Raw genomic sequence first — 20,690 nt, forward strand, 5'->3', positions numbered from 1 at the left:
GGGGGGGGGGGGGGGGGGGGGGGACACGAGGCCATTGACAGGGAGACGAAACTGTCCCTGGATGTAAACATCACCATGGAAACTCCACAAACACTTGCCAGTGAGATTCTTTCCCCTTCTTCTCCCACCCTGCACGCAGGAAAGGGAGCATGCCCACCCCCACCTAGACCGTGCTCTCCATCACCCACTCGGAGCTGCCAAAAGTCCCCCGGGCCCCCACCAGGTCACTCTCCTCAAAGGGCAAGAGCATGCCGTTGACAGAGAGGCTGCGCTTCGTCCAGATGTTCGAGACCCTCCGAGGGGGACTGTAGCCGCCGGGCACTACCCCTCCTGCCGCCGCAGCCGCAAAGTCCCCCATGTCGAAGGAGTGACTGCGTTTGGCCTTGCCCTCCAAGGGCAAGGGGAGCAGGCTCCTGGCCCGGGCCGCGGGGGGCCCCAGCAGTGGCTCTCGGTCCGAGTGGTGGCCCCTGGCTGACGTCCCAGCCCCTCTCCCGGCTGGAGTCCTGGAGTCCAGCAGCTCCTCCTTTCTCTGACTCTTGAGGTCCAGGGAGGCGAAGGCCCCCATCAGGCGGTCAAGGCTGGGCTTGGGGCGTGGGGCGGAGGGTGGGAGCCTCCAGGGGGCCCGTCCCAGCCCCGCGGCCTCCCCACTGCCCAGGGAGCTGGAGGAAGAGGAGTCACTGGCGCGGGCCAGGCTGGCGGTGAAGTCCAGGAGCTCGTTGCGCACCACCACCTTGGGCGGGCCCTGAGGCGGGGCCCCGGCAGGTGCGCTGCTTGGAGGCGGTGGCTGGGCGCCGTTGGTCTGCGAGTACACATTGCTGACGGCCGCTGCCATCTTACTGGGGGCCTCGTGATTGCAGACCTTGTAGCGCACCATGAGGATGACGATGAAGACCAGCAGCGTGGCCACGATGATGCCTCCAATGACTAGGATCATGGTGCCGCCCAGTATCTGGCTGTGCATGGACTGGCACTGCGGGTAGTCAGCCTTGGTGAAGAACTGGGCGCAGCCCACGATGTTGGTGGCCGTGAGTGTTGTGGCTGTGTCATCCCACATGGCCAGCACACACAAGTCGTAGCCAGTCCCAGACACCAGGTTGTTGACCACGAAGGCCTTGTTGGAGGCTGGGATCATCCTGGGGAGGGAGGTGGACACAAAGAGTGAGGGGTGGTGGGGTGGAAGGACAGGGTGAGGGGGAGGGGACAGAGGGAGAAATAGAGTGACGGGGGAGGGGGAAGGAGGCCAAGACACACACAGGGACACAGAGAGAATAGGGCAGAGGGAAAGAAAGGGACAGAGGGGTGAAGAGACACAGAAGAAGAGAGATGAAGAGACAGAGGAGGTGGGGGAGAGAGGGGCAGGGGCAGGCAGGTGACAGGAATAGGGTGTAGGAAATGAGAAGAAAGAGATGTGAGGAGGGAGACCCAGACAAGGGAACCAAGGGACAGGTTGGGGTGGAAAGGAAGGTGAGAGAGGGAGATTCAGGGATGGAGCGTCAGGGAGAGGTGTAGACGGAGAATGTGTCAGAGACCGGGTGAGAGAAAATCCAGATATATGGAAACAAAAACACAAAAAGACAATGAGTATGAAGATGAAGGGAATGAGAAGGGGGGTAGTTGAAAGCAGAGAAAAGGGGAGGCATTTAGAGGTGGAGGGAAAGAGGAGGAGGGGGAGAGACTCAAGCAGAGTTGAGAGGACACACAGGGACAGGCAGAGGGAGAGACAGAGAGGCAGAGAGGTTAAAGTGTGAAGAAGCAGAAATTATACAAAGGGACACCCACTGCCCCCCTCCCTCATACCTGCTACAAGTATTCCCTCCGTCTCTGGGAAGGGCGGGGTGAGAGGTCAGCCCTGACCCTGTGCCAGCCCACTCCAAGGCTCGCTCCAGCCCTCCTGTGACCTCTGAGATTCACAGGGATCCCCATCAACACTTTCTGAGCCTTCTTGCTGGACCAGGTGCTGTGCTGTGTCAGAGACAAGATCCTGCCTGGAGAGGCCAGCACCACCCTCACCTCCAAAGGGCTTTCTCATGACTCAGGAGGGAGAGCATTTGGTGCTGCAGACTGAGGGAGAGGGGCTCTAAGCAGAAGAGGAGTGGAGGCAGGAGAAGGGGGCCTGCTGCTTAGGGGTGGAGGGACAGTGCAGTGTTAAGGACTGGGGGGCACTTCTGCATCCCAGAAGAAAGGGACGATTCCTTGGTCCTAGTTGTAGTAGCCCAGGCTCAGCCAGGAAACCTAGCGGAAGAGTTTCTTTAGTAGAAGACTTTAACTGCTCCTTCCACCTGAGGGGAGGGTCTGATGGGGAAGCACTCTCCCCACATTGTGGCTGATCCTCTCCTGCCTGGACCTACTCACTCTAAACTCTAGAACCTTGTGACCTTGTTAAGCCTGAATGCACACCCTGAACTCTAAGACCCTTTTTGAGGTATGCCTTCTGCTGATTCCAGAGATGATGCCTGTGTCACTTCCATAAACACTCCTGAAGACATACCCAGGCTTGAAGGTACCACTGTGTAGCTTTCTTGGTGTTTCCTCCACTCCCATTCTCCTATTCCCTACTACTTGAGAATGAAAGGGCTCTATCAGCTCCCATCAACCCCTCAAACCTGGAGCCGGGCAACTTAATTAAGATATCAAATATGAAATAGTGAAGTCTGAAAACTTCCACCTGGGATCCTCACACAGAGGACTGGAACTGACAGCCAGATATTGACATCCCGTCAGTGGGCAACCCCAGTGGCTGCTGCCTCCCTCCTCACCTGCCCACCTGCTCTTTTGCTAGGGAAGCCACACTGGAGGGAATTGAGCCCCAAAGGCCCAACTGATATGGTCTGGCTGTGTCCCCACCCAAATCTCATCTTGAATTGTAGCTCCTACCATTCATGCGTGTTGGAGGGACCTGGTGGGAGGTAATTAAATCATGAGGACGGGTCTTTCCCATGCTATTCTCATGATATTGAATAAATCTCATGAGATCTGATGGTTTTGTAAAGGGGAGTTTCCCTGCACAAGCTCTCTTCTCTTGTCTGCCGCCAGGTAAGACGTGCCTTTCACCTTTTGCCATGATTGTGAGGCCTCCCCAGCCATGTGGAACTGTGAGTCCATTTAACCTTTTTCTTTTTTTAATGTAAATTATCCAGTCTCATGTATGTCTTTATCAGCGGCGTGAAAATGGACTAATGCAGAGCCCCACCCCTAGCACAGTGTTTGGGGCAGAAGAGGCCAGAGGGGTTAGGAGGGGTGGATCCAGCAAGGACACTGCAGCCAGCCCCACAGGTCTATCTGAAGACTTCAGAGCCAGTTTCACCTGGGCATCATGACAGTCCTGTAAAGGCAGTGATCAGTACTCCCATTTCACAGAGAAGAAATGGCCGAGACTCAGAGAGGGTAAGTGATTTGCCTGAGGTCACACAGCTTGGACTGCTAGTATACAGCAGTTGAGACTTTTAACACTAGCTTCTGGGTCCATGGTCTGGGCTTGTTCCTTACTGTGTGACAGACATGGAAGCATTTCTCCTCATTTCAGTGAAAAGTTCACCCTAGCCTGTGGTTGGTCAACCACGTTCATCCCTGGAGCAGCTTAGAGCCTGCTGTGGCTCATGCTCCTCTACTGATAGGATGCCCTGACTGCTGGGCCATCTGCTGGGCAGGGCCTAAGGAGCCCTGTATGGCCAGCGCTGCAGGTGACACTCGAGTCCTCCAGGGCCTCATTCCTTTCCCCTCAGGGCTAATGATGTAAGTTGAGAAGGCAGGAGCTAAGCACACCCAGAACAGTGACAGCAGCAAGAGCAAACACCAGCTGGTAACTGTGTGTCATGCTCTGTTTTAAGTGCCCTATGCCAACTCACTTAGGCCTACAGCAACTCCCTGACACAGCTGCCATCATAATCCAAATTTTTCAGATGGGGAAACAGAGGTACAGAAGTGTTAAGCAAAGATAACATGGCGGAGCTGGGATTAAATCCCAGGGAGGCCACCTTCAGTCTGCTGTGAACCACCGCGTTCCACCATTTTGCTGGGTCACAGTGATATAAGAGCACGTCCACTTGAGAGGTGGATGGACACCCTTGTTTACTGAATACCTGTTGTATAACATAGGTTTCCACATTCATGATTGCATTGAACACAACCACCCCAGGACACCAAAGATGTACCACAAGCCCAGAAATCTTCTCAATATTTAGCCGCCTTCTCCTGGGAAGCAGACCACACTATTACTACTGTTACTACTACTACTAATAGCAACAAAATAAGAATAGCTAACATGAGGGCTTACTCTGTGCCAGGCACTATTGTGAGATATTTAAGGGGATTAAGACTCATTTAATACTCCCTAACATTGTTGGGAGGCAGTTATTGTTATTCTCATTTTCACTTAACAGATAAGAAACTGAAGCACAGAAAGGTTAAGCTACCTGCCCAAGGAGGCCCAGCTAGTAAGTTGGCAGAGTGGGATTCAAATCAGGCAGTTTGGCTCCAGGGCCTCCGCACCTGACCACTGGGCCATGCTGCCTCTCAGACACTGCCCCATCTACCTGCCCTTCCTGGGCAACTTTGTGTAGAAACCTGCCTGGCCTCCCCAACTCCCCTTTGCTCCCAAACTCAGAGAAAATCATAATGTGATGAAGCCACCTCCTAATGTGGTGAAGCTGCAATTGGGCTGTGCTGCTGATGGAGGTGTAACAAGGCAAGGCTGATTCTTGGCGGGCCACTGGCACCTGGATGAAGGGTCAGGTCTGGAACAGTTTTGCACTGTAACTGGCCCATCAGAAACAAGGCCAGCAGGAAAAGCCTGCCAGGATGAAGAGCAGAAAGGCAGAAAGCAGCTCCTGATTCCTCTGCTGCGTGTGTGTGTGTGTGTGTGTGTGTGTGTGTGTGGCAGTAGGAGGAGCTGGGGTGACTTAAGGAGAGCCAGAGCCAGCTAACTCAAAACACCCCTAGCTGGCAAGGTCAAGTTTGCCTTTTCTAATAACAATAATAACCAGTATTCGCCTATTGTGCTGGCATGTTTACATGCCTTATCTCATTTAAGATCCTGACAACCCTCTGAGGAAGTTATTACCATTTAGAGAAGGAGGAAGCTAAACAGTTTGAACTTTCCCTTGGAGGAATGATGGGGCTGAGACCAGATCAGGTCCACTGGGACCCAGAGCCCACACCTCTTAAAAGCAAGACCACTCGTGCCTCCAGGCAGCCAACAGACAAACTGCATGAGAAAGTCACAGGAAATGGGCACTCTAGTGAAAGATAGAGAATTCATCTCTGACCTGTGTCCCCCTGTCCATCTCATCATCCAACCCTATGAAACCATCCACTGATCCTCCAAGCTGTATCTGGGGAGCCTGGATTTCCCCCTTCACTCCTGCTCACAACTCATCACTCTGGCTGATAGATTCTACCTTTTGAACACCCTCTGCCTTCCAACTCCACATGCAGTGTTAGCTTAGGGCTCTCCATTTCTGGTCGGGATGGACTCAGCAACCTCCAGTCAGGCTCTCTGCCACAGATTGTGCTCCCTGAAAGTGCATTCTCAGCACTACACCATCTCGAGTGCGCCACCTAAAACACAGCTCTGGCTGTGTCCCCTGCCTGCTGAGATGCTTCCAGTGCTGACTATGGTCTACAAGAGACAGTGCAAGCTCTTTAGCTGGGCTCCAAAACCAGGCTGCTGTCACATTGTTGTCCTTCTACCCACATAGCCTCTAACGCTGCCCACATTCTCAAAAACTTGCCCAGGTAGGAAAACACTGCAGAATCAGCCAGGGCCTGAACGGGCAGATGGCACTTCCTAGAAGGATAATTAAAGACCTTATTTTTTTTTTTTTTTTTTTTTTTTTTTTTTTTTTTTTTTTTTTATGAGACAGGAGTCTCGCCTCTGTCACCCAAGCTGGAGTGCACTGGCCAGATCTCAGCTCGCTGCAAGCTCCCGCCTCCCGGGTTTTCCCGCCATTCTCCTGCCCTCAGCCTTCGGAGTAGCTGGGACTACAGGCGCCTGCCACCTCGCCCGGCTAGTTTTTTGTATTTTTTAGTAGAGACGGGAGTTCACCGTGTTAGCCAGGATGGTCTCGATCTCCTGACCTTGTGATCCACCCGCCTCGGCCTCCCCAAGTGCTGGGATTACAGGCTTGAGCCACCGCGCCCGGCCTTAAAGACCTTATTTATCAAGGGACTAATTGTAAAGAGGCAAGAGGTTATGGGGGATCACAAGGGAATGTGCAAGAAACCAGAGCTAATAGCAGCCAAGAGCCGAGCTGTTGCCTCTGCCACACCCCCAGGAGAGAGAAGCATGTAGGCCAGTGCTACTCGTAGTGTGGTTCACAGATGGCTGCCGGCCCGTGGACACTTTGTTCCTGCTCCATGATCAGACACTACAGAAGTCAAGAGTAAGCATTAAGGCTTTATAGCAATTTGGCATTGGTTGTCACATTCAAGTGCATGATGATTATTTCTGATAACTTAGTTCTAGTCTTACAAAAGCACTGGCCTGCAACAGAGTGGGGAAAATTGAAGCTGCTCCTTCACAATGAATAGCTTGAGGATCCCTGGGCTAGTGCAGGTTTTCTCAGCCTCGCCACTGTTGACACTTTGGCTGACTATGTCTTGGTTGTGTAGGGCTGTTCTCTGCATCGTAGGAGGACAATCCCAGGACACCCCTGGGCTCCACCCGCCAGATGCCAGAATACACCCACAGTGTGACAAGCTAAAATGTCTCCAAGCATTGCCCAGTGACCTCTGGGGGCAAAGTCACCCTCCACTGATGCACACTGGTTTAGAGAATTTGGTTGAGAGACAGAAGCTGCCAGGGGCAACCTCACAGGGTGGGCGCCAGACCTCAAGTAACCGGACCTCACTCTTCTCTGCCGCCGACCTGCTGCTGCTGCTCTGCATGGCTGAACCAAACTAAAAGCCAGGTTCACAGGCACATGCAGGTCAGGCTTCCAGAGTGCAGAGCAAGGCAGAGGAGGGGAGAGTGGATCCCGAGGGACAATAGACAATAAATGGCTCAACCATCAGGTCAGTCGTGGGCCTCTCGGTGAAAAACACGTCCCTGAAATCCTGAGAGATTTCTTTTCATCATGTAAACTACCAACATCTCTGTTAGCAGAAAACATGAATTGCTATTTTAAGTTAAGCTGTTCCAATGCGTTAAATTTAATTAAGCTCACACACTCTAAAAGACAATTTGAAACTGCAATCCCAAGCACTTACTCAGGAAACACAAAACAAACCTAAGTGACTGCCTCTGGATTGTTTTTCTTTTTCTTTCTTTTTCTGTTAATATTATTTTGGCACTGTTCATTCAGTTTAACCCTAGCACACAAATCTACAGTTGATACCAGAGGTCTATGAAATCACAGGCGCATACTGTTATTCTACTGTGGGCTCTTGAATCTGTTCTCCGCCTTTCACCTGCTTGCCTCTGCTCTGTGGGGAACTACATTTCCCAGGCTACCTTGCCTGTTCCCAGGTTTCCGAGCCCTCAGGCTGCCAGGTGGAGGTGGCCAATGGAGACACTGGAGAGAGACTGGAGGGCCGGAAGAGGGAAGAAGCCAGGTATCTCTTCTACTTTTTCATCTCCAAGTGGTTTCACCCTGTCAGACACTGAATCTCCTCTGTGATTCCAGCTGCCAGGGTTCCAGCTCCTGCTAGACACATTAGGATCTTAGTCACTGGCCATACCATCTCCTCCTGTGTCCTTCCAGCCTTGGATGGGGATGGGTGGGTGGCGGTGGCTCCCGGCTGTTGCTAATCTCTATAGTGCCTCCCTGTCCTGCCCCCCACCCACTGCTCCTGTACCCACTGTCCCCACCTGTTGTTGACCTCTGAGCAGCTCCATCATCCCTAAAATCCAAACCCTGTACTGAATTCTCTTTCTCGCTCTCTCTCTCTCTTTTTTTTTTTTTTTTTTTTTTGATACAGAGTCTCACTCTGTAGCCCAAGCTGAAGTGCAGTGGTGCGATCTCTCAGATCACTGCAACCTCCGCCTCCAGGTTTCAAGCCATTCTTGTGCCTCAGCCTCCCAAGTAACTGGGACTACAGGCACATGCCACCAAGCCCGGCTGATTTTTTGTATTGAGTAGAGACAGGGATTCACCATGTTGCCCAGGGTGGTCTCGAACTTCTGAGCTCAGGCAATCTGCCCGCCTTAGCCTCCCAAAGTGCTAGGATTACAGGTGTGAGCCACGGCGCCCGGCCTGAATTCCCTCTTTCAAAAGACCTAAAATGTTCTTTTTTTTTCTGACTGAATCCTGAATGACACAAGGAGATAACCTTTACATTGTTGAAAACATTCTATTTATTAACTTATTTCCTTTCACTTTGGGAAAAGATGATCATCTCTTCATGTCAGCAGCAGCACATCTTGGCTGCATCTAGTGAAACTCCAGCTGTAGGAAACAATTTACCAGCCTCTTGAAATCACTCATCACTCCCCCAGTAAGCCATCTTGATCCCATTGCACACAGTGGTCCCTCTTCCTTAGCATCGTATCTTTCTCCACTGGGTGATCTCATCTTTTAAGGCCTGACTCATAAATTACCTCCGACCTCACCAGAGCTGTCTTTTCTCTCCCTTCTCCCACAACCCTCCTACAGTCCCCTGTTAAAGCCCTAGGGGTTGTTCATGTACACCTTTCCCTTGAGGACTGGAACTATGTCTTATTCCTCTTTGTATTTCTACTGCTGATCATGATGTCTGGCCTACAGTCAATGCTGAGTAAATATTTGCCCTATGGTTAGGCAGTGAGTGCAAGAGTGCTTTGCAAAATGTTAGGTCCTAAACATATGTGAGGGATTCTTATCTAATATTCAAGGGCTAGCTAATGGTGAATTCTCAGACACTGGCTGGTTCTGAGGACATCTTTCTGGAGAAGTATTTTCCTTTTTTTTTTTTTTTTTTTTTTTTTTGAGACGGAGTCTTAGTCTGTCACCCAGGCTGGAGTGCAATGGCATGATCTTGGATCACTACAACTTCTGCTTCCCAGGCTTAAGCAATTCTCCTGCCTCAGCCTCCTGAGTAGCTGAAATTACAGGCATGCACCACCATACCTGGCTAATTTTTGTATTTTTAGTAGAGATGGGGTTTCGCCATGTTGGCCAGGCTGGTCTCGAACTCCTGACCTCAGGTGATCCGCCCTCCTTGGCCTCCTAAAGTGCTGGGATTACAGCACCCAGTCTGGAGAGGTATTTTTTCTGTACCCTTGAGGCTTACTTCAAGGGCTCCTGAAAACCTTTCATGGATGTGCATATACGTATGTGTTTGGGGTATATGATTGTGTAGGCCTGTGTGCGAGAAGATGTGTGTCTAAGAAGTATCATTTGTCAGCTGAATGTATGGGTATTTGTGAGTGTATGTCAGAGTGTAGGTGTTCACATGTATGTGGCAATAAGGGGTCCTGGTCCTAGGCAATGTTAGTCATTGTTCTGCCCCTGCCCCTCTTTCAACCAACCCCCTAACCCCACCACCCCCAGAGGCTCCCACATCCTCTGAAACGACTGAGGTGATTTCTTGTGTGACCTCTCCTGCAGACTGAGCCTCCTCTTTTCTAATGGAACAGAGTTTGCCCCCCAGAAAAGTCATTTGGGCCTCAGAAATAGCAATGGGAATGGAGTGGGAGTTTCTGCCTGGGCCTCGGCCTCCAGGAAGAGCCTGTGGGCTGACTACCAAACCCCACTCTCCCCCTCTCTCATGACTTCCCATTTAGGCTACACTCGCTAGTCTCTCTTGCAGCTAGTATGCCCATGTGACCCTTTCTGGCTAAAGGGATGTGGAGGATGTCATCTGTGCCAGATGATCTGTGCCAGATGATCTGTGCCATCTCTGGGCCAGGCCTTCAGTAGGTCAGGATGCCTTCCCCACACTCCCCTTTCCTTCTGCCAGCTGGACCCTGGGGCAGGATGACAAGGCCTGGAGGGAGGTACATACGGGTACCTAGGTCTCCCATGAGGAAGGTCTCCTGGTAACCTGGTACACCGCTCTGGACTGTTAGGACAGTGAGAAATCAAATTTGATTCTGCTTGAGCCTTTACATTATGGCAATTCTTTGCAACAGCAGCTGCCTCCCCTGACTAACAGACAACTGCAGGTAAGATGAAGTGAGCCTGAGGAATTTGCTACGTAGTAGGTAGGTGTGTGAGAGACAGGGTGAATGTGTGTGTGTTTGTGTAAGAGGAAGACATTGGTGCTGGTGCCTATACAAGAAATCCTTGCCTTCCTGGAGTTGTCAACAAATACCACCTCTTGTATCTGCATAATTCCTCCAGCCTCCAGCCTTCCCTCTGCTCCCCTAGCACCACGCCTTTCTAGGTGCTCTGTCCTCTCCTCCCTCCATCAGTGATGCACCATGGCTGCCTGCTGAGCCTCAGCACTAATTTGGAATGGCCACATCAAGCTTCCCTCACCCCACCCCGCTGGCTCAGTGTCCTCATTACTGGCTCTTCACAGAACCACTGGCTTGCCACCCTCTCTGGCTAGCCTTGAGATCTCAGACTACATGACATGGCCTCATTAAACCAAGCCAAGCAGCCCTTACTCCCAGATTCTCTCTCTTCCTGCAAGCCCCTGTTTGCTTTCATGCATGAGCTGCAAGGGAGTAGAGGAGATGAGTGTGGTTCCATCCTGCATACAATTTATTGAGTACTTACTATGTGCCAGGAACTTGACAGGCAGAATCTCTTTGATTCTGCACACTGACTGTGTGAGGTGGGAATAATTACCCCATATCACAGATGAAGAAACTAAGGCTCAGGCAGATAGAACGCCTGCTCAAGCTCACACAGCTGGAAAGTGGCTGAGCCAGGTCAGCCAGGCCACAGAGCATGATCTTCCCTATGCTGTTTTATACTGAATTGAATTGAGCAGAATCAGGATTTAGCAGGAGGCGAGTCTTGGAGTAAGCCAACTGTTTGCCAGCAATTTAAAAAGAAAAAAATTACCTGCATTACTTTACAATGATAGCTAACATTTATTAAGCACTTACTATATGTCAAATACTGTTCTGAATATTTTCCATGTATTAGTTAATTTAATCTGGGGAAATCCTGTGAGGGAGGTACTAGTCTTATTATCATTATGGATGAGAAAATCGAGGCTCCGAGAAATTAAGTGACATGACTAAGCTCTCACAGAGAGGTTCATGCTCAGCCATGATTGAACCCAGCACTTTCACATTTCCTCAATTCATGTTCACAATAACCCTGGGAAGTACATCTAATAATTGTGCTGCTGTTTTAGAGGCAGCGGTCAGCTGAACTGCCATGGGCTCACATAGCTAATTAGGGTTGGAAATGGGACTCCAGTGAATAAGGAGGGCAGTCTCTCTACTTCAGGACACACGCTCCTGGGAGGTCTGAGGAAAGTGAGGGAACCATGTGGATATCCATGGGCAGAGTTTCCAGGCAGGAGGGAAGTGCCAGTACAACGGCCTCGAGGTAGAAACAGTGAGGAGGACAGTGAGGCTGGAACAGAGAGATGGAAAGGGAGAGTAGTAGGAAATGAAGTTGCCAAGGTAGCAGCTAGGAGCCAGGTTCTTGCAAGTATGTTCACTCTTGTGTTCCAACTCTGAGCATTGGCTGCTGGGTGCTAGTGTTAAGGATCCTGAGGTTGTGTTTAGACTCAGTGGGACAGAGTCCTCTGGAGACTGTGTCTCATATTTGCTGTTTCTGGCCTAGAGATCAGAGTAGTTAGAATTACCAGTACAAGTTGTAGACCCCACTGGTGACTAGTGCCAAATGTTGGCCTTCCCTAAGCACCAGGTCCTGAGTGATAATGGGGGAAGGCACATGTCTTTTCTTTAGAGTGGGATGATCATGGAGCTGGTGTGACTCAGTGAGGGCTCCAAGGATCGGAAGCCTCTGATCTTCCAGTTGGGGCCAGGGACCAGAGGCCTGGGGTTGGGGGCCGGCCTCTGTCCCTGCTCTTCTGCCCTTGTGGCTCCTGAGAATATGGAGCTTCCACAAATGCCCCGAAGCACCCCTGCCTTACTGGCAGTTACTTTAGCCTCTCAGTGAGTGAAGGGGCCACATTCCTTTCAATAAGATTGAGACTCTGAGACAGAGCACCCCAACCATTGCCTCAATCCTCAGGTGTACCCAGACATCCACTTCCACGGCCCCTGAGACAGCAGGCAGGGTTGACATCAGCCCCTGTTGAGTTGGCCTCTGGGTCTGGGTGTCCTTCCTTGCTCCCATCCCCCAGCCTCTTCTCTGCCAGTGGTCAGAGGGATCCTGTTAAAACCCAGGTCAGAGCCTGTCTTTCTCGCTCAACCCTGCTCCTGCCCCCAGAGAAGCCCACCTCATGTAGTCAAAGTCCTCAAACGGCTCACAGGCCCCAGGTGATCTGCCCCTCCCTTCTTGGGTTTTGTCTCCTTCTACTCCTCATTCTCACTCTACAACCTGGGCTCCCTGCTGCTTCTCACATCTGCCAAGGGGGCTTCTGCCTCAGGACTTTCACACTGGCTGTTCCCTCTGCCTGGACGCTCTTCCTCCAGATATTTATATGCTAGCTGCTTTGCCTCTTTCAGGTATCTGTTCCAATGTCACGTTCTCAGAGAGGCCATCCCAGATCATCTTTTCAACACTGGGGGCTTCCTTAGGCTTGTCACTCCACTCCATTTCGCCCCAGTGCACTTTTATTGCCCAACAGACAATATCATTGATTTATTATGATTACTGTTAGTTGCCTTTCTTTCTCTCTGTCTACTAGAATGTCAGCTCCCTGAGGTCAGAGTTTTTTGGGCTGTTTTGTTTTGTTTTGTTTTTACCTGTTTTGTTTACTGATATTTTCCCAACACCTAGAATGATAGTTGGCACAGCGTAGGCCCTTGAAAACATTGGCTGAACTTGTAAATGAAGTGAATGTTCCACACTGCACTGCCCAATATAGTAGTTGCATGTGGTCATTTACATTTAACTTCAAATTAATAATAATTGATTAGAATTAAAAATTTACTTTCTGGCCGGGCGCGGTGGCTCAAGCCTGTAATCCCAGCATTTTGGGAGGCCGAGACGGGCGGATCACGAGGTCAGGAGATCGAGACCATCCTAGCTAACACGGTGAAACCCCGTCTCTACCAAAAAAATACAAAAATCTAGCCGGGTGAGGTGGCAGGCGCCTGTAGTCCCAGCTACTCCGGAGGCTGAGGCAGGAGAATGGCGGGAACCCAGGAGGCGGAGCTTGCAGTGAGCTGAGATCCGGCCACTGCACTCCAGCCTGGGTGACAGAGCGAGACTCCGTCTCAAAATAAATAAATAAATAAATAAAAATAATTTACTTTCTGAGTCATAACAACCAGATTTCAAGCGCTCAGTAGTCACATGTGGCTAGTGGCTACTGGATTGGACAGTGCCACTGTGTGACATTTCTGTCAACACAGGCAGTGCTATTGGATGGTGCTGTTCTAGAACATGCTATGCAGCCCTATCCATGTACCCAGCAAATGGTATTAACACTGTCATTTTCTATGTGAGCCCTGATGCACCAAACATGTGGGCCAGTCCAGGTGATGTTGTCCAGCTCTGGGGCAGTTCACACCAAGGAATGAATTTGTCTTGGAGGCTTTGATCCAGACCTCTGAGCAGCTCCCCATTCTCTCTGAGGCTCTGGACAGCTTCATCCCTCCTTTATGACTCTTCCAGTTCTCCATGGTTCCTAGGACCTCTGGGTTCAGCATGCCCTCTCTGGGATTCTCTCAGGCCTAACTCAAGCTCCTCTGCCCCCTGGAGTGTTCTCTCTGCCTCCGATACTCAGCTTGTGCCCCAGCCCTTTCCCAAGGCTTGGCCCCACTGGCAAAGCTGCCTCACCTTCCCCACAGTCCTCAAATAGGGCCAGCCCTTAGCCAGCCTGTGTCTTTGGGCCCCCTCTGGTCCTTTGTTTCGATATTCTGGTTCCTGCTTTTCTGCTTCCCATGTTCAAGCTACCCATTACACATCTGACACAATTCTATTAAGAAAAATCCCTCATAGATCCAATAACAATGATAGATATCATCGGAATACCTACCGTTAGCAAGAGAAGCTGAAGAGGCAGCAGGGTACGGTGGATATGCACACAGGCTCTGGAGTCAGACTCTGGGGTTCCAATCCTGGTTTTGCACATACCAGCTGTAATACCTTATCTTGGGCAAGTTTCTTAATCTCTCTGTGTTTGTTTCCTAGAAATATCCCCTTTCTGTAAAATGGTGCATTCATAATCTCTGCCTTATAGGGTTGTTATGAGGATTCAAGGAGTCATGATTCATAAAGTACCTAGGTCAGTGCCTGGCACAGAGTAAACCCTGCATGAGGGTCTGTTACATAAAGGAGTGGGTCATGCTTAACCCACTTAACCCCAAGGAAATGCCTCTCTGATGGTGGAAATCCAGGCCTCAGGGATTTGTGGCTGGCAAAACTTATGCAAGTTAGAAACAAGGAGATTCGGGCAGTGCCTGACCCTAGCTGGGCTGGCAGGGAGGCATCTTGGCTTTAACACTTGCAGCAGGATGGGTCCCCCTCCAACTCCCCATGAGAGTCTTGTTCAGAATTCATGTGGAGAAAGTGTCAGTAAAGGCCTGGCTGAGCAATGGCAGAGATGACAGGAAATTAGGCCAAAGAGAGCTGAGCCCCAGCAGGCTGCCTCTGTGCTCATCTCCCCAGCGTTAGGCCTTACCTGGTGACAGGGAGGCCCTGTGTTTGCTCCCTGATTTGGGAGGCATGGCGGATGCAACTGCCAGGCAAGGACTTGGAAAATTTGCAGCCCAAGTGTTTGGTGGAGGCAACAGTGTCAGGAAGGGAGCTTCGCCCTGCTCCATGGGGCTCCTTCGTGGAGGGGATAAAGCCAGGAGGTGGGAATCCAGGCACTGGCACTGCACCACCGGGGTTCAAGCCCCAGTCCTGTCACTGACCAGCAGTGTGACCTTGGGCAAGCCACGTAACCATCCTGTAAGAGGGGGCAGATGATAGAGCCCCGTCACAGGGTTGCTATGAGGATTACATGAGCGAATCTCTGTAATTTGAACAGTGCCTTGTCCCTAGTGAGTGCTGAATTTGTGCTAGTGTTTGTGACTAAGGACAGAGAAGTGAATCCAGGCCTGAGGCTGGATACTGACTGATGGATCAGGTGCACAGCCAGCTCCGCAGGCCAGTCATCTGAGGTCTGACAGTCTGTCTTGGTGCAGGCCACTGGGGCCAGCCTGCCCCCTGATCCGGGCACTTCTCTTGCTGACTCATCAAGGTGTCTGCTGGCTCTTCCCAGTTCTTCTCTGCCCTCACCATGTACAGATCCTAGGAACTCTGGGTTGAGAAGGGCCCTGAGAGCCAACCTGCTCATCAGTGCCTCCATAGCAGGCCCACCTGGCTGTCAGCACCCTCTGCTCACACACTTCCGGGATATACCAGGGAGTCATCCTAGCTCTGGACAACTCCGAGTGACTCATGGGGGACATGGTCTGACAGACTGCGACTTCCTACCACCAGCCCAATGCAACCCCACAGCTGCCCAGAACAATCCTGTTTCTTTCTTTTCTACATGTTGATGCTTCCCATATTGTGAGGCCACTCTCTCATCCCACCTTGACTTTTCACATCTCCAGAATTCACATTTCCATTTCCTCCAAGCATTTCCTCATAGCACAGTTTCTAGTTTGCTGGCAGGCTGCCCCACCTGATCATACCTGATCACATGTCAGTTTGTCTTTGGCCCTTCTCTTTGGGGGTTCTGAGTAGTCAGATGCTATGCTCCCCAATCAGATATCACACTTATTGTGAACACAACCCCTCCCTCCCTGAAAGTACACTGGATTCTCTAGAAGCCACATCCCATTGGTGGTCACACTGAGCAGACTGTCAATGGAGAGGCCCTGTGCTTTCCCAGGACTGCTGTTAAGCCACATTGCTTAAACAATGTCCCCACTACTGCAGGCTCAGCCAACCCAGGTGAGCTCTTGAGCCCATGTAAGGCCTGCCTCTCTCTCTCTCATTCTGTGTATGTGTGTGTGTGTGTCCTCATTCAGGTTTCCACAGATATAGAAGTCTTTTCTGCATTTAATTGTCCTTAGCTTCCAGCCCCCAGGGACTGGGTTGGCATCTTAGAGGAAAGAGTGTAGGCTTTAGACTCAGACAGAAATCTCTCTTTGAAGGCTAGTTCTGCCCCCAACCAGATGTGTGACTCTAGACCGTGTAACTTTCCTCTCTCTGAACCTCTGTTTCCTCACATGTGAAATGGGAGAGCAATACCAGCCTTCTGTGGTGAGTGTGAGAAATCAAGTACAACAGGAATAAACATGTCTGCTCCTTTCCTGGGCCATTTGGTACCACAACGACGATGACTACAATGATGCTACTTGTCACTTATCTCCTGGAGGAGCTGAGAAGAGCTTGCTCAACAACTCATCACTTACAGAAAAAATGCAGAAGGTGTCAGATCAATTATACCTTGTTATAAACACAGACGTGTGCAAAATGAAGATTCCCCACCAGCTGTGCCCAAGACACGCTAGAACAACCAGCAGACAACAAGTAAACACCACCTAATGATGAACCTGATCAGACCATTCGCCCCAGTTGGCAGATCCATAATTTCGTGGGAGCATCACGTGGAGCAAAGGCCGCACCAGCCTCCTTGAAAATGCTATCGTTTGCTCTCTTTGGCAGCACTTCCACTAAAACTGGAACCATGCAGAGGTCAGCATGGCCCCTGCAGAAGGATGATGGCAAATTTGTGAAGCGTTTTATATTTGTATGAAATTCTGACACGTGCTACAACTTGCATGAACCTTGTGTGATTCCACTTATATAAATGGCCTAGGGTAGTCAAATTCACAGAGACAAAAAGTAGCAGGGTGGTTGCTGGGTGCTGGGGGAAGTGAGGAATAGGGAATTCTTATTTAATGACTACAGAGTTTTAGTTTGGGATGATGAAAAAGTTCTAAGATGGATGGTGATGGTGACTGCACAACAATATGATGTATTTAGTGCCAGTGAACTGTCCACTGTAATGTGGTGAAAATGGTAAATGTTATGTATATTTTACAATAAAAAGGGGCAAAAAATAATGCAAAGCCAGTTCTACCAGGTGAGCAGGAAGAGGAGAGGTGGTTGGAAATAGATGTGTCACTTCAGGGAGGCTGATGAACATCTGGGTGGCAGTCACCATCAGCAGGGGCTTCTTGATTCTGTTGTCAGTGGGCTTGGGTGGCCCTGTCAGATCTGGGGAAGGAGACAGCATTTGGGGAGGGGTAGAAAGAACCCCTGGCCATCTGATGCTATTCTACATGTGCCCCAGTGGGTGAAGAGTAGGGCAACTCCAGAGCAGAAGTTGGCAGGAATCAAATGCCTGGGAAGAGGCATTTGAAGATCCAGCATGGTAGTTCACAGCAGCTGGGCCTGGGTTCAAAATCTGCTCTGGCGCTGACTAGCTGTGTGACTCCAGGAAGATTACCTACGCTCTGCCTCAGTTAAATAGGAAGGCTAGTACCTACTGTGTAGGAATATAATCAGGGCTAAGTGAGGTAAAGTGTGTTAAATGCTAGGGGTGCCTGGCAATAAATGAAGGAATGGTAAACACTGGGTTTTATTTCAATGCCAATGGTGAAGTCAACAGTAACCCTTTGTCTTAGTTTCTGTGTATTGCTTAACAGAATACCACAGACTAATTTGTATTTTTAAAAAAACAACAACAACAAGATTTTCTCATAGTACTAGAGGCTGCAAGCCCAAGATTAAGGTGCCAGCATTTGGTCTGATGAGAGCCTTCTTTCTGCATCCTCACATGGCAGCAGTGGGAGGGCAAGAGAGTGACAGACAGCCCCCTCAGCAGCCACAAGCCCTCATGAGTTTATCACCCCTTACGGGCTCTACTTCTTCATCCTGTCATCAAGGATTAGGTTTTAATCTATGAATATCGAAGAGGACACAAGCATTCAAACCACTGCACCCTTAATAAAGCAACTCTGGGTAAAATGAAGCCCTCAGTTGTTTCATGGAGGGGCCCTACCTTTTTCTTCAATTATAACCATCTCCTTCTGTCAGAGCAGAAGCTGTATCATAAGAAGGAACTTGTATTGACCCCCAGGGTGAATTTGTGCTCTAGTGAAGAAGGTTTACTGACTGTGCCACGTGAGGTGAGTCACTTCCCACGTTTGAGCATCAATTCCACAGTTTTCTCACCTGCAAAATGGGTTCATAACAGCAATCATATGGTGTCTTCGTGAAAATTAAGTACCATGATATTTGTTCAGTACAGCGTATGCTGCTTAGAGTGTGTTTATGCAATAAAAAGTAGCCATGATGATGTTTGCATTTGGTATTTGAAGATCAGTTTCAAATGTTGGCCCCACCATCTGCTAGCTGAGCAATCTTGAACAAGGAGATTTTGCTCCTCTGAATCTCAGCCTCCTCATCTGTCAAACGGGAATGAGAACACTACCACCTCCCCGAAAGGAGCATCTGGAAAACCTAAGATGCACATCTACTTGGACACAGTATGTAAGTGGTGAAGCATTTATAAATGGGAGGTGTCTATTTTTTATAATGGGGATAGCCAGCACTCGTGCATAATGAGTGACCAAGAAACTTACTGACACTTCCTTGGGGGCTGCTCCAAGCTGCATGCCTGGAGGCAGACTCCCTGGTGAGGGCTTGCTGGGCATTCAGCTGCTGAGTTGTTGCATCATCCTGCCCACTGCCTCACCCCACGGAGAGCTGCCCTTTCCACCCAGCAGTCAGGAGGAGCTCACTCAGCACTTCTCTGGGCTGTGTTTCTGCTGATGCTCCCTGGATACCTCTGTCTCTAACAAGCAGTCTGGTCAGGAAGGAGTTAATTAAGGGTGGGGAGAGTGACAACTTCTAGAGGGAGTTCTCAGGTGGGCAGCAAGGAAGCCCCACTCTGTCCAGCCAAGTGGAAGGTCCTTGCGCACTCTCGATCCTGGAGTCAGCAGGAGGGAGGGTGGGGGAGCAGAGCCATCCCCACCCACCAGCCATCCTCATGTCCAGGCTGGAGGACGAGGCTGTAACTCCCACTCTGTCATGACTTGTTCAGCCTTGGGCAATTCACTTTCCTTCTCTGTGCTTTTAACATTCTAGAATTTCATAAGAACATCACTGGAAGAGGGGTGATGGGAGTGAGGGGGAGGCGGGAGGAAGGGGATGGGATACTGGGGACTGTGGGAGTAGGGGCTGCAGCAGGTCCCTGACCCCGAAAGCATACAAGAGTTAGCATCAAAGTGACCTGGGCTCTGGGCTCAAACCCCATCTCCACAATTTATTGACTGTATCTTTACTCCCTTACTTAACTTTCCATAGCTTATGTCTTCTTATTTGTAAAAGCAGTTTGAGAACCCAATTTGCAGAGTTATATGAGGATCAGCAGTAACGTATGCCAAGCAAATTGAGTATACAATATATACTCAATAAATCATTTATGTATATAGTGAATGCTTACATACTTTATTATTATCTATCTTCTATTTATCTTTCTATCATCTCTTTTATAGACTAACACCATATCCATTCCACCCACCTCGCAGCAGGACCTCTCCTGGTGGCAGAAGATGAGCCACCTGAGGGCACAGGTAGTTTTAGGGGTTGAGGTCTCTGCCAGATGGCAGAGGAGCCTTCCTATGGGATGTATTCATTAGCAGGAGCTTTAAGGTGGGGCTGGCCTCGCCCAGAGGTGCACCATCCTGATTTTGCCTGGGAATTACTAAAAGCAGCAGCGTAATTATCCTCCTTCCTCTGTCCTGCCCCAAGTCTGGGAGCAGCCAGCGCCTGTGGGGACAATGAACACAGAACAGAGCCACTAGTTGCATGCCAGGGTCCCTGGAGGGTGGCCATATGGGCCTGTCATCTTCTTAGTGTGGAAGTAATCATGTAAATAAATCACGTGTGAGTAAATCACAGACTTATCTGTAATTTTCTGGGAGTCTCTCCAGCACTGTTTATTAGGGTGCATGGGTCTGAAGCCCCAGGAATTGGCTCAGTCTCCTCCCTTTCCTGCTCCAGCTGGGGAGAGGCCACACTGGGTGGCAGATGGGAGTGAGGCTGATGAGGAGTTGTCCCTGCTCTGCTGGGGCACATACAGGTGCGGTGGAGGGTGAAGCTCAAACGGGCACAGCAGGAGTAGGGGGGCTGTGGGAGTGAGTGGCCATTGGCCAGTCTGTGCGTGTAGGTACGTATGTGAGTGTGACTGTGCGTCCACTGGCCAGCGTGGAAGCAGCCCTGAGCATGTGGCAGGGAAAAGGATTGACCTGAAGCTGTGAGCACCTGTGAACATGCACAGGTGGGGTGAACACTTGAATCAGTGTCCTCACAAGGGCCACATGGCCCCATGGGATCTGGCCCCACTGCCTCTCTGCCCCAGCTCACCCAACCTGCCCTGCACTCTCTCTGCTTCAGCCACCCTGGCCTCTTCATTGCTCCTCAGAAACACTCCAGTCACAGAGACTTTGCCCTGGCTCTTCCTTCTGCCTGGAAGGCCCTTCCCACAGACCTCAGTCTGGCTCCCCTTCAAGTCTTTGCTCAAATCCCACCTTCTCAGTGAGGCCTGCCCTGGACACCCTAGCTAATATTACAACTTACCCACCACCCCCAGCACCCTGCCATGTCTTGCCTGAGGTTTCTTTTTTGTGTGGCACTCACTGCCTCCCAGCACCCATATCATTGACTCATTTGTGGTGCCTGCTGCCCGTTTTCCTCTCATGAGGACCAGGATTGCCAGCTGTT

General features: G+C 50.4%; 1 protein-coding gene across 2 annotated transcripts in view; it reads right to left on the bottom strand.

The window, feature by feature from the left end:
- Positions 1-121: 121 nt before the first annotated feature.
- LRFN2 (leucine rich repeat and fibronectin type III domain containing 2) overlaps positions 122-20,690 on the bottom strand; it is a 193,594-nt gene continuing 173,025 nt past the window's right edge. For both annotated transcript variants that reach the window (XM_017870167.1, XM_017870168.1), the window contains exon 3: positions 122-1,133. In XM_017870167.1, the coding sequence (XP_017725656.1) occupies positions 164-1,133 (970 nt within the window). In that variant the 3' untranslated portion in view covers positions 122-163. The remainder of the gene's footprint in view (positions 1,134-20,690) is intronic.

This window comes from Rhinopithecus bieti, unplaced genomic scaffold (assembly GCF_001698545.2).
Source record: "Rhinopithecus bieti isolate Rb0 unplaced genomic scaffold, ASM169854v2 scaffold_4553, whole genome shotgun sequence".
Taxonomy (NCBI): Eukaryota; Metazoa; Chordata; class Mammalia; order Primates; family Cercopithecidae; genus Rhinopithecus; species Rhinopithecus bieti.